At 42.6% G+C, this 13,830-nt stretch overlaps 1 protein-coding gene across 1 annotated transcript in view; it reads right to left on the minus strand.

Annotated features, from left to right (window-relative positions):
* Nucleotides 1-3,662: 3,662 nt before the first annotated feature.
* The window catches only part of FAM83C (family with sequence similarity 83 member C), a 30,911-nt gene continuing 20,743 nt past the window's right edge, over nucleotides 3,663-13,830 (minus strand). The window contains exons 2-4 of the mRNA XM_044300033.1: nucleotides 12,174-12,341; nucleotides 7,065-7,189; nucleotides 3,663-4,663 (exon numbers count right to left, since the gene is read on the minus strand). Of these exons, the coding sequence (XP_044155968.1) occupies nucleotides 3,871-4,663; nucleotides 7,065-7,189; nucleotides 12,174-12,341 (1,086 nt within the window). The 3' untranslated portion in view covers nucleotides 3,663-3,870. The remainder of the gene's footprint in view (nucleotides 4,664-7,064; nucleotides 7,190-12,173; nucleotides 12,342-13,830) is intronic.

The following is a 13,830-nucleotide window of genomic DNA, read 5'->3' on the forward strand; positions in this document are numbered from 1 at the left end:
GGAAAGGGTTATAAAAGTATCTCCAAAAGCCTTGCTGTTCATCATTCCACGGTAAGACAAATTGTCTATAAATGGAGAAAGTTCCACACTGCTGCTACTCTCCCTAGAAGTGGCCGTCCTGTAAAGATCAACGCAACAGCACAGCGCAGACTGCTCAATGAGGTGAAGAAGAATCCTAGAGTGTCAGCTAAAGACTTACAAAAATCTCTGGCATATGCTAACATCCCTGTTAGCGAATCTACGACACGTAAAACACTAAACAAGAATGGATTTCATGGGAGGATACCACAGAGAAAGCCACTGCTGTCCAAAAAAAACATTGCTGCATGTTTACAGCTTGCACAAGAGCACCTGGATGTTCCACAGCAGTACTGGCAAAATATTCTGTGGACAGATGAAACCAAAGTTAAGATGTTTGGAAGAAACACACAACACTATGTGTGCAGAAAAAGAGGCACAGCACACCAACATCAAAACCTCATCCCAACTGTGAAGTATGGTGGTGGGAGCATCATGGTTTGGGGCTGCTTTGCTGCGTCAGGGCCTGGACGGATTTCTATCATCGAAGAAAAAATGAATTCCTAAGTTTATCAAGACATTTTGCAGGAGAACTTAAGGCCATCTGTCCACCAGCTGAAGCTCAACAGAAGATGGGTGTTGCAACAGGACAACGACCCAAAGCATAGAAGTAAATCAACAACAGAATGGCTTAAACAGAAGAAAATACGCCTTCTGGAGTGGCCCAGTCAGAGTCCTGACCTCAACCCGATTGAGATGCTGTGGCATGACCTCAAGAAAGCCATTCACACCAGACATCCCAAGAATATTGCCGAACTGAAACAGTTCTGTAAAGAGGAATGGTCAAGAATTACTCCTGACCGTTGTGCACGTCTGATCTGCAACTACAGGAAACGTTTGGTTGAAGTTATTGCTGCCAAAGGAGGTTCAACCAGTTATTAAATCCAAGGGTTCACATACTTTGCACTGTGAATGTTTACATGGTGTGTTCAATAAAAACATGGTAACATTTAATTCTTTGTGTGTTATTAGTTTAGGCAGACTGTGATTGTCTATTGTTGTGACTTAGATGAAGATCAGATCACATTTTATGACCAATTTGTGCAGAAATCCAGATCATTCCAAAGGGGTCACATACTTTTTCTTGCAACTGTATATTGTGTCCTATGGATGCAGCACAGAGTATAGCCCACAGATGGGCACCCGCGGGCCTCTTGCTACGTGGCAGGGGTAAACTTTGATGTGAGATATAGATTATGGGGTATTGGGAATTATTATTAGAATGTGGTCAACCCCGATTACCTGTCACTTAGGACAGCGGTTCTGCAGTCTAACACTCTGTAGTAAGGGGCTTGGACTACGGTCACATCCCTCACTCACCCCCATGAGTGCCCTGAACAGTTTTTATGGGTTACACCCTTTGGATTCTCTTCCCTATTGTACTTCTGTACCATTTATGCATAGTTGAACACATTTTATTGGCGTTTATGTAACATCTAGGACTTTGTACTATTTTCTCCTGCAAAACCCATTGTGAAATGCTTTGTGTGAACTTGACCTAAATAAAAGTAACACACATTGAATAACAGAATACATAAAAGTCATTAGCTAGTTAGCAGTCCAGACCAAGTGTGGTGCAATCTGGTATTAAATATTGCCGTATTTAACAGTGACTCATCCATTTGATGCGTCTAAAATATTTTACAAGCAAGCAGACTGGTAATATGCAGCTGGGATACACACCCGTGGGGGTGCGGTTGATAATATAAATTATTGTAAAGGTTTACGTCTACAACACCCTGGTTAAATATTCATTACACTGTTGGAAAGTTTCTGTCTCTCATATCAGCAATTAGATCTGTAAATGTCTTCTTTCATTTTGTGACAGTGGTTATTGTAAAGGAATTGTGGCGCAATGAAATATTACATTTCTCTGTCAGATCTAGATCTCGCTGCTACTTACTTGTTATGGCCCCCCCCTGGTGTTCATTTGGTTCCATATCAATACAGTAGCGGGAATCATGCTGTCTGCCATGTGTATGAGGATCCAAGTGGTTAGACAAAGCTCCTGGACGTGCACTCATAACTGGACACATAAAGTGAACATCCTTAGAGGGGTTTTAAAAAAAAATGCTATGGGGCATATGGGATACAGGTAGGTAACAGCAATAAAAATGGTTGTGTTTTGTTCGACCTATGAGAAAAATGTAATATTTCATGATAATAATAATAATTGACACTTATTAAAAGGAGTATGGTATGTCAGCAGTTTGGATCAATGCTAGGTAGGGGTTGGGGAGAGCAGAAATACATACCTTCTGTGGAACTTTGTCATCAGGAGTAGAGTGAATATGAACTTTTATTCTGCCAGTTTCTGCTCCTGCAAGTTCACTGGAGGTAGAGTTCACTGTTTCATAGCCGCTTCCCTCAGCTATAGTGGTCTCCTGATTGGATGCTACAGGTATTACTCAGAGCAGATGGGAGGAACTGTGGAGCATCTCAATGCAGAGAATACTTCGCAGTGAAGCTTTACCTCCAGAGCACTTGCAGGAGCAGAGCCTGGCAGAATAAAATCTCATATTCACACTGCTCCTGATAAAATCTCCTCAAAAGTTATATTTAAGCTGATGTCCCCAGCCCCCATGTAGTGCTGTCAGCAGTTTTGCATGGTCAACACTGCTGACAGAATCCCTTTAAGCTGCCCATAGACATGCAATTAATGACAATCAGGTCAAAATGACTAGATGCAGAGGAAAGGTATAAAAGAAATGCAAATAATACCCCTATTATAAGATCTGATCAGCGACTAGTATCATACATGTATAGGTTTTGGTCACATACTGGGTAGAAAATCCAATCCAGCTGATTACAATGTTAATCATTATTTTTAATTTGCTTCAATTATCGCCGTCCAGGGCCAACGTTACAAAAAACTGACTACGATCCAGTAGGGGTGGGCGATATAAACGATATATGATAATATCGTCATCAATTCGGCCAACGATATAGATTTTAGTTATATCGCCATATTGCGATAGATAACCACGGAGCGGTAGTGAATTGAAGAAGCTTCTCACCGCTCCGTGGCCTCCCGACTCTGCACCGCGCTGCAGGGCCTTGCGTTCACACATCGTCAGCGCACTGGATGACGCTGTGTGTGACGTCAGGTCCCTCCCAGTGCATGCTGGGAAGAAGACACGGCCCGTCTCCTGTGGACTTCATCAGCCAGCCGTGCAGTAGCAGGGGTCTGAATCTACCGGGGGTGGATGGCTATAGCATGGGGCTGATGGCGCTGGCTGGGGGACATGATGATGGTTGCAATGGCATGGGGCTGATGGCACTGGCTGTGGACACATGATGATGGTGGCAATGGCATGGGGCTGATGGTGTTTTGTAATTTGTATACATACAGAAGAAAATAATATATCGCAATATCTCGTCATATCACACATGCTTCAAATTATATTGTTATCTAGATTTTAGGCCATATCGCCCAGCCCTACGATGTAGTAAGCTGTCCTGTAAGCTCCCTGCTATATAGGACACACACTTTTTATAGAGCACAGGTAGGGGTTGCTGGGTTTCCAGACTTGGCATTCCAAAGCCATCACTAGCTGGGTAGATGGATGAGGTTGGCACAAAGATCATTAATAAATACTTTATAGAACATATTGCATAATAAAGAATATACTATATTTAGAGTCCACTAAGCGCAATATGAGATGATGGATAAGATTTCAAACTCTTAAAACAAGCCACCTTGGCAGAGAGCACCATGACGCCACACATTATTTACCAAACTGGGGTAAAATGTTGCCATCTTCAAAAGTCCCTACTGTTACGTCATAGAGCTCACGGCTGAGCCTGAAAGCGACTGAACACTTTATTCTCTAGTAACCTGTTATTAGCTTCTTTGATAAGTTCTAATTTACTGTGTCCAAGGGTCATTCTTTTAAAATCATGGCTAATGTCCTCCCTTTTAATATCAGCCAAAGGAGTCTTATTTGCAGTAGTGCGGTCAGAATTTGTTCCTTTATTTAGCGCTACGTCACTTTTCATTCTTGGGGACATCTTGTTTTGTGGAAGTAGAAGTTTATTCTGAGGTTGTTCAAACTTGGCTCTAATGAGAGAAGGCGAATCGATCAGATCAGGGGTAGACTTTGATAATGCCTGTTTCTGCATGACCAATAGGTTATTTTGGTTGGTGTAAGGAGCGGACGGTCTCCTCTGGTTTTTGGGTGATTCCACTTTTGGTTTAAGTCTCTCATCATGTTTATCATTGGAGTTCCTTTGGAAATATCTTGACACTACTGGTTTCTCTTCCCGAATCACAGTGACTGCCTGGTGATTTACAAAGGGTGGTGTCTTTATGCTATTTTGGCTGTCGGAACTAGAGTTACTGTCAGATGGGAAGGAACGTTCAAGGACTAGAGGTGGTTGAGGAGTAACTTTCACAGCTTGAAATCTGCTTCTTGTAGGAGTAGGCCCAAATGACTTACTGCTTTCATTTTCCACATTAGAAAAGTAGTCATTTTCTAGTGAGTCGGCATACAAACATCGGAATTCCCTGTCAAACTCTTCCACTATATTCCCTTTGAAGTAGGTTGCCATATTGCTGTGGATGTGACCCGAAAGCCAGCTGAAACTGAAAGACAATAATAAGTGTCAGAATAGGTTTTCATGGGAAAAAAAGTAAAAAACTAAAAAAATCACAAAAAGCCTCACACAAGTCTCATCACATGTAAGGGATTCTCTACCAGCCAGGCTACCCATTACACCTCTTGTAACCCACTACTTTGGCTTGATCTAACAATTGGGTAACAAATAACACCACCACTGGGTGACCTACATATTGTATTTTAAATCAGTATTATTCAACTACCTTAAAGGGGAATTCTGGTGCAAACATTTTAAATAAAAATGGTATTGGATAGGAAAAAAACAAAAACAAATGGTGGGTACTCACCTTACTGATCCCTCGCGGCTGCTGTTCGGCCACTGCTTTGGTCTTCACTCCTTTTAGCTTCATTTTCTTGGGCTCAACATGCCGGAAATAGCTTGGACTGACTGCTCAGCCAATCACTGGCTGATGTGAGTCACCTCTGTGGTCAGTGATTGGCTGAGCAGGCAGACCATGCCGTTTCCGGTGCGCTGAGCCTGAGAAGAGGAAGTGAAGAGGAGCGGGGACTGAAGCTGCAACCAGAAAGCAGCTGCGAGGGATCCATGTTTGTTGTTTTTACCTTCTTGTGGGTCTTATTTCATATAGAAGGACACCATTTTTTCAAAATCTCAAATATTCATATGACATCGGTGAAGGAAGAACATAATTGTATGCACCACTGCGTCCTGCATTAAAGGGGTTATCCCATCTTAGACAATGGGAGCATATCGCAAGGATATGCCCCCATTGTCTTATAGGTGCGGGTGCGCACCTACAAGGAGAACGGAGCAGAGAAAGTGGAGGAGGGCGCACTGCGCATGCGCAGCCGCCCTCCGTTCATTTCTATGGAGCTGCCGAAAATAGCCGAGCGCTGGCTCGGCTATTTCCGTCGGCCCCATAGAAATGAATGGGAGCGTTGGCCGCGCATGTGCGGTGCGCTCCCATTCACTTCAATGGGAGAGGCGGGGAGCTGTGCCTGGTGGTGGTCGGACCCTGGGAAACCCGGGGTCCTCCAGCCACAACCATCCCCGGCTCCGTTCTCGTTGTAGGTGCGGGTCCCACCTATCAGACAATGGGGGCATATCCTTGCGATATGCCCCCATTGTCTAAGATGGGATAACCCCTTTAAGGAGGTATTCCCCCTTAAAAGCATTGGCTCTATGGAAGAACAAAGTGACTGATGGAGGCACCATACAGAGGTATACGGAATGCTTCCTGCACCGTAATGCAGATTTGTTGGGACTCCATTTTTGTCATACATGGTCCATGTACGTGGCTTTACCATATGCATGGGGCCCAATAATTAGGCACATTTCTCCCCCAGGCATGTATACTTTGTCCACAATATAAGCTACGACACAAATCACTAGCTGAGATGACCCGGCTTGTTGGACATGTTTCGCTATAGGTAACTAAATAGTTTTGGCTTAAAGGGGTTGTCCCATGAAAAACATTGTACATTTTTCATACCAGCACCTGGATCTGAATACTTCTGTATGTGCATGTAATTAAAAATGTTCTATAGCCAATGAGTTATTCACTGAAATGAATTTTTATAGCGCCACCTTCTGTTTGTCTATTACCTTTTTTATCTGACCACCTCACTGAGGTGGATGCACATGCTCAGTTTTATCCTTTAACTGCAATTAGTCCTATCTTCTTTGACTCTTACAGGGAAAGAGCTGCAACAGAATGGACACACTCCCTAAGAAAAGCACACCCTCTCAGCTGCCAGCCTGAAATAAATCTAGAAGAGCAATTTGAGCAATGAATGGAGAGATCTCTGGATCCATGTGAGGTACAGGGCTGGTTCTAGCTTTGCTAGAAAGAGGATGTGCTATTTGATGTATGTTTTTATTTTTTTACATTAAAGGGGAGCTGAACCCGGACATATTCCTGTTTTCACCCAGGTAGCCCCTCTGACATGATGATCTCCTTTGCTCTGCACTGAATTGCGCAGGGCAAAGGCTTTTTTTGGAGATCCAGTGATGTACCGGGCTCTTCATGAGTAAAGCTAGGCGGAGGCTTCCGCCTAGCAGTGAGCCCAGTGACATCACCGGCACTAATGGGTGGGCTTTAGCGCTGCCCTAGTCTGTAAAATGGCTAAGGCAGTGCTAAACCCCGCCCATCTGTGCCAGTGACATCACTGGGAACACTGCTAGGCGGAAGCCTCTGCCTAGCAGTGTTAAAAAATAAACAAACAGCCGTTGCCCTGCGCGATACAGGGGAGCATCGGAGCATCAGGGCCTGCCTGGGTGAAAATGGGGATATGTCCGGGTTCAGCTCTGGAACCTGGACAACCCCTTTAATTATAGGCTAACCCCTTTAAGAATATCACATGCAGTATAATTTTGCCACTCCATAAAAAGTTAATTAGTGATATTACCTGTAGGAACCAGCAATGACGTGCTCACAGTCAATCAATACAAACTTCTCTAGTGACTGTCCAGAAAATTTCTTCCCAGACTTTGTACAGTATGTGTCTCCAGTTATAGTGCGGATCTTCATGTTCTACAACAAAACAGATACAGAAAATTGTCAGATATTGCAGTAGTTTTATTTTTAATCAATTCTAATAAAGAACGTATGCTAGGTCACAGAAATTCACCAAGTGTGGCTAGCGTGAAGTCCATAAAATGTTTATGACACTACTTTATAAAGATTGTGTTAGGGTATTTGATATTCTGCCCACTGATCAATGATAACAGCATGTCAATTGGCGCTCAATTACCTATATTTATATGAAGCAATTATCTTTAGCGTCAGAATGAATGATCGTTAATACGATCATTCACCCCCACCCATATAGTTTTCATTTGGTGGCAGCGCATTATCTGTTTGTACGAAAAAAATTAGCATTTGTAATGCCGCGTACAAGTTGCGATCGCCAGGCAATCAAGCATTTCTTTATTTTTCAGATCATTGGCACCAGCTTTACATGGATCACTGATCAGGAAAATGAATGTTCATATAATTGTTTGTTCCAAATGATCCATGTAAAAGGGCTCTGAGACTTCACAGGTAATGCTATGAAATAATGGAGACTTCTTGAATGGAACGTGCACCTGCTTCTTCCATTATTTTCTCTAATGTCATCTAATTCTGAATGTCACAAAAGAAAGACAATTCTAGTAGAGGGAAGGAAACATCTGCAGAACTGAGGCATAATAGCTTATGCGCATAAGTGGTTATAATTAGGCATAAAGGTAGCTAAAAATAAAAATGAAAACCATCAGATTGTGAGCACACCATCATCCACACAACGTCTTCAAAGATTCCACTTACACTTACTGGGACTTAGGCTTAAAGTGGCCACAAACAGGGGCAGGAATATTGCCTGTGTGGTTGCTTAAAGATAATCTATCACCCTGATTTTGGACTATTATGTACGGTAATACGTGAGTAGTACTGCAGATAAGGAGTCTACATCACTATTTTGTATTTTCCTACTTCTCCCGGTACCCCCACTGTCAGCACTCAGAGCTATGCTGAAATACATTGTCAGGACTGCTGTGCTGTGCTAACATAATGGAGAGGATTCCTGTGCACAGCAGTCCTGACAATGTATTTCAGCATAGCTCTGAGTGCTGACAGTGGGGGTACCGGGAGAAGTAGGAAAATACTAAATAGTGATGTAGACTCCTTATCTGCAGTACTACTCACGTATTACTGTACATAATAGTGGAGGAACGAGGGGCAGTAGGAAAATAAAAAATAGAGATCTGGACTCCTTATCTGTACTACTATGTATTACTATAAATAATTGTCCAAAATTGGGGTGACAGATTCCCGTTAAAGTAAACCGGTCAGGTGATTTCAGCTGCCCTATCTGAGAGCAGGATATTACTGAGAGATAGAAGCTTAGCTCTGTGATATATAGGTTTATCGTGTTTGGAGCAGCGCAAAAGAGTAAAGCCTGACAGGACTCCTAGGAGAGACAGTGAGAGTCCTCATTAACCCGCCCACATACAGTGATTGACAGCTCTGCCTGTATTAGTGTTTACAAATAGGCTGTCAATCATTGTGTGTGGGTGAGATCAGCAGGACTCTCACTGTCTCACTGCTCCAAATCCTATAAACCCATATATCACCAAGCTCAGCTTTTTTCCCTCTATCATAAACAGTTCCCAGAGAGGGCAGCCCAAGCCACAGTTTCTCTTTAACAGGAAATGGCCATTAAAGAGGTTCTCCGGAAATTATTTTAAATGACTGCTGGAATGTGAGCAGGACTGGTCGCCTCCACTCACAGAGCTGTTTAAGGGTTGAGATGGTGGGGTCTCACTACATACTATGCTCTGGCACTTGCATATACTACATACACATGAGTTTTCCTGTCGGGCTGTTCAGCCATGAAGGCATATCTGTCAGGCCCCCATCTCTGCTATAATATGCTGTCTTTCTTGCTTTGATTGTTTTTCTCTCCTGGCAAGAATATAATATAATGGTTGCTCGGAAACTTAAGTCACTAAAGCCTTCAGCATACACTCATCTGGAACGTCAAGACCAGAAGTAAAGTGTAGGTATATACTTATACCTAAAGTAAGTGTCTGTAGGTACTATAATGGACTTGGGCTTCTAGAATCTCTAGTTGTTTCCATATTTATGAGTATGTGCTGCCTTCTCTAAAAAGTATATTTTCCATTAAAGAAACCTTTGGTTGCAAGTTTTGTATCAGGACCTTAGGGTCCTTTTACATGGGCAGAGAATTTTCAATAACAGGCATTGATTAAAAAAAAAGCAAGTTGATCGGCGCACATTAAAGGGAGCATTTACACTGGGCAATTGTTATACGGGAATTGATTCTAACTTACAATCATTCGTGCAGCCGTTCATTTCTGTTACTGTCAGCAGCACTTTCCCCGTTAGACGGGGAACGTACTGCTTTTAAAGGATCATCAAACAAGTATGAATGACCAGGATTGGGATGATCGACCATTCCTACTAACATTCTTTCAGCCAATAATCACCCGTGTGAAAGGCCCCTAGGAGGACAGCAGATCTATAGATGGCAGCTGATGGTTGGTACTTTTGGTACAAATTTCCTGTCTTAGTATTGTCAATTACATATTCATTTTAAATTGAATATGAAATCTCTCCACTCATTACAATAGGGTCTCTTTTAATGTCACTGTATATATGATTCCTACTTAATTTAACTGTCATGTTCTGTCTACGGAAGGAGATGTTGTAGTCCTCCACCCTCTGTCTGGAAGTGAACACCCAGTTATTGTCCTGAGTAATACATACAGTAAATCCTACAAGTCAGCATGTCTGCAAGAAAAATGAGAACATTTCAAGTTCAGATATGTTAAGTAATGAAGTTCTTTCAGTCTATTACGATTTTCACAGTTCTAGAAAAAAAAAAAGAATCAGGATTCCACCCACCAGTAACAGAAATAGGTACATACTAGTAAAAATGTCAGAATCGTGAGTGTACACTGCAAGATTGCATGCTCAGACCGTGTACAGCGGCACATGGAATCCCTATGGCTGCATATAGCGTGTCCTGTAAGCATTATAATCTTCCCTAATGCCACCACATATAGGGCAGCTATCTTATAAGTTAATGTACCACCCTTTAGATAGGCCTTAAGACATGACATGGATATTAAATAAGCCAGCATCTCATCTGCAGACAGCTGTTTCAGGGTGATTGCCCCTCATCAGTGCAGAGCAGAGAACTAGGTGAGAGACCTAAGTCAGGATTTGGGGGGGTACTATCTCTTCTTGGGGAAAGAGCACCTTAGTCGGCGTGAGGAGCCTTATAGCTCATTTGCATTCCTTTCTTCCCAGAATTCCAGAGGAACATGTATGGCCTATAAGTCTTCTCATGCCGACTAAGGTGCTCTCTTCCCAAGGGGAGATAGTACCCCCCAAATCATATACTCTCCCTATCACTTCAGAACCACTGTTTCTACTGTAACTGGGCCAACCAAATATTTTTCAGTCACCAATCTAAGCTCATCCTCATCTTGTCCATCGCTACTTACATTGTCATGCCCCTGTGCTCATAGGCACAGCTGAGAAGGTGCAGTTTGGGTAATAGAAAAAAATATATATAAATACGTAGCTATAGGAGCTGCAGAGGCAGAAGTCTCACCTGGACCCTGGTGCCACATAAGAAAATACCAGTATTATAATGGTATTTTACATTGGGTCCCATAAATGTCACTTTATCCCTACTAGGTGGTTGATGGTCTAAGTCAGTGGAATGTAAGGGTACATGCACACAGCAGTGTAGTCCATGCAGATTTTGCTTCTTTTCTGAACCAAATCCGCATGTGTTATTTGAGGTGGATTTGGCCCAGATCTGACCGTTTACATTACAAAAGGGTGAAATCTGCACTGAAAATCCATGAAAACGGTTGACATTCTGAGGATTTCAAAATCTGCAGCGCGGGTCAATTTACCTGCAGGATTTCTGCACCGTGTAGATGACATTTTGAAAATCTCAGTCTACTTAGCTGGAAACGTATTACACTGCGGATTTTCTGCACAAAAATCAGCACGGAAAATCCGAGCATAATACATAGATTGTGCATGCGTCCTAAGGGGCAATCCATGCGTGCAGCTTTGTGTCATGGTCCGGACATAGGTTTAACTTACCCAAACTCACAGCATCATCGATCCCTATGAGTTTAGGTCAGTTAGACCTGCCATCGGGCTATGAGTAATAAGGTTGGATAATACGACTGGGACATGGACATGTGAATAGACCCCAAGGGTAGGTTGACATGGCTGTATTCTATGCATTTTCAAAGTGTTTTTTAATGTGCATTTTAAGGGAATTTCCACACAGAATGAATGAGTTGCATTTTTTTCTACATTGTAAATTATCTGTCCACGTGTCACTTACAGTGCAAATTTCCAATTGAAAACAATAGGAGGTGGATTGAGTCCAGAATCTGCATGGAATTGGGTGCATAAAACATGCCAAAATCCACATAAAAAATACGCCTTGTGGACATGGCCTAAGGGTCAGCCACATGTGGCCGGTCTTTTAATATTGATGACCTATCCTCAGGATCCGACACCCGGCACCCCGCGAATCAGCTGTATCAGGAGACAGCGCACGCAGCCTGCACATGCCGTCTCCGGTCTCTCCTCCTGCTCACCGCTGCTTTGCCGTAGACCTACAGCGGTGAGCAGGAAGAGAGATGGGAGGCGGCACATGGGCACTGCATGCCCCGTCTCTTCATAGAGCTGATTGGTGGGGGTGCTGGGTGTCGGACCCCCGCCAATCTGATATTGATGACCTATCCTGAGGTTATCAATATATAGGTCATCAATATTAAAAGCCTGGGGGGAACTGTAAAGTTTCTTACACTACTGTAAATGCTGCAGATACCCCACAGCCTATATGATAATCTGCTCGAACTGTAATTGTCTATGGAGATCCTTGTTGATGTGATTTTAGATGTTTTTAGGAATTTAGATGAGATTAGGTGCCCTGTCTTGAATAATATACATTACCAGAGAAGTAAATACAACTTACAGGGATTTGAATTTTACTAAATCCCAACTTTTCGTACATCTCTATGAAGTATGTGAGGTTCTTCTCATCGAGCAACAGGTAAACGGGAACTTTTCTTTTACTTGCCGCTTCTATCATGTCACATAAGAGGTCCACATCTGTGAAAAGATCCATGACCAATGCAATGACCTGAATAAATAAAAAGAATCGTCATCAATATGACAAATACCTTGAAATATTCAGTCTAACATCTGTAGATAAGACAGGGTTCAAAGGGAAACATGCAATACTGTGAGGTTGTCATGGCTGTTGCCAATAGGGATATGTGGGGTCATTTATCAAACTGGTGTAAAGTAGAACTGTCTTAGTTGCCCATAGCAACCAATCAGATTCCACCTTTCATTTTGGACAGCTCCTTTGAAAAATGAAAGGTGGAATCTGATTGGTTGCTATGGGCAACTAAGACAGCTCTACTTTACACCAGTTTGATAAATCATCCCAATAGTTATATTTCTCATTACCATTAACGAGTAGTAATAATGTATAACTGAATTTAAATTGTCCAAAAAGGTTTGCAGTAGGTCATCAATATAAGATCGGTGGGGGTGCTGGATATCAGAAGGCATACTGTGTATGATACAGAAGGCATACTGTAGTTTAGCTCCCGTTCACTTGAATGTGAGCTAAGCTGCAGTACCCAACATGGCCACTACTGAGTATATGGAGCTGTCTGGCAAAGCTGCTGCACGAAACAGCTGTGGGGGTGCAGGGTGTCAGACCCCACCAATCTGATACCGAAATCCCCCTTAATTTTATGGGTACCCAAATGGACATGCGGCTTAGGCTAATTTCACAGAGATCTCCAGATCCTACATTACCAGATACTACCTTCTTCCTGCCGGACCTCACTGACTATAATGGGGTCCAACAGAGATCTGGCTGAAACCCCGCAAATATGCCGAGAATCGGCCGGACAAAAACCGCTCCACTCATCATTTTTTGTCTGCCCGTTTCCCAGCACTGTCTGCTGGCCGGAACACCCAGCCGCTAGTGTAAAAGTAGCCTAACAGGTTAATTAGAGTTCAAAAGCAAGGGCTGAATGAGGGCATATGTGACTGGAGAATAATAGCAGGTGACAAATTCCTTGTATTTTCAGTTTCAGCATATTTTTGTGTCTGTCCCACAAGTAATTCATTGTTCAGCAATTTGTTTGTTTTTTGCCTACTCCAAAGGCGTTTGTGAAAGAGTGACATCTTGTACGTTCACGGTATGAGAAAAGTCGAAAATGCTAAGAATTCTTTTTGTGGAAAACAAATACTGAAGGAGTACGATCAGTCTAAATGAACCCTGTGGGTCTTTCTGCCGTCAGTCTGCTATGTCGCTGTCGCCAGCGGGTAGAGAATGTTCCAGGTTAAAACAAAGTTTATTAAAGCGGTTGTCTCACTTCAGCAAATGGCATTTATCATATAGAGAAAGTTAATACAAGGCACTTACTAATGTATTGTGATTGTCCATATTGTCTCCTTCGCTGGCTTGATCGATTTTTTCATCTAATTATATACTGCTAGTTTCTCATTTGCATTTTTGGGTGGACTACATGTTTGGCCCACCATAGTCATGGCCATCTTTGTGGCTTTTGGGTAATCTCCTATAGGAGATGAAATGGACAGTGCTTTCC

Source organism: Bufo gargarizans, chromosome 6 (assembly GCF_014858855.1).
Source record: "Bufo gargarizans isolate SCDJY-AF-19 chromosome 6, ASM1485885v1, whole genome shotgun sequence".
NCBI classification, from domain to species: Eukaryota; Metazoa; Chordata; class Amphibia; order Anura; family Bufonidae; genus Bufo; species Bufo gargarizans.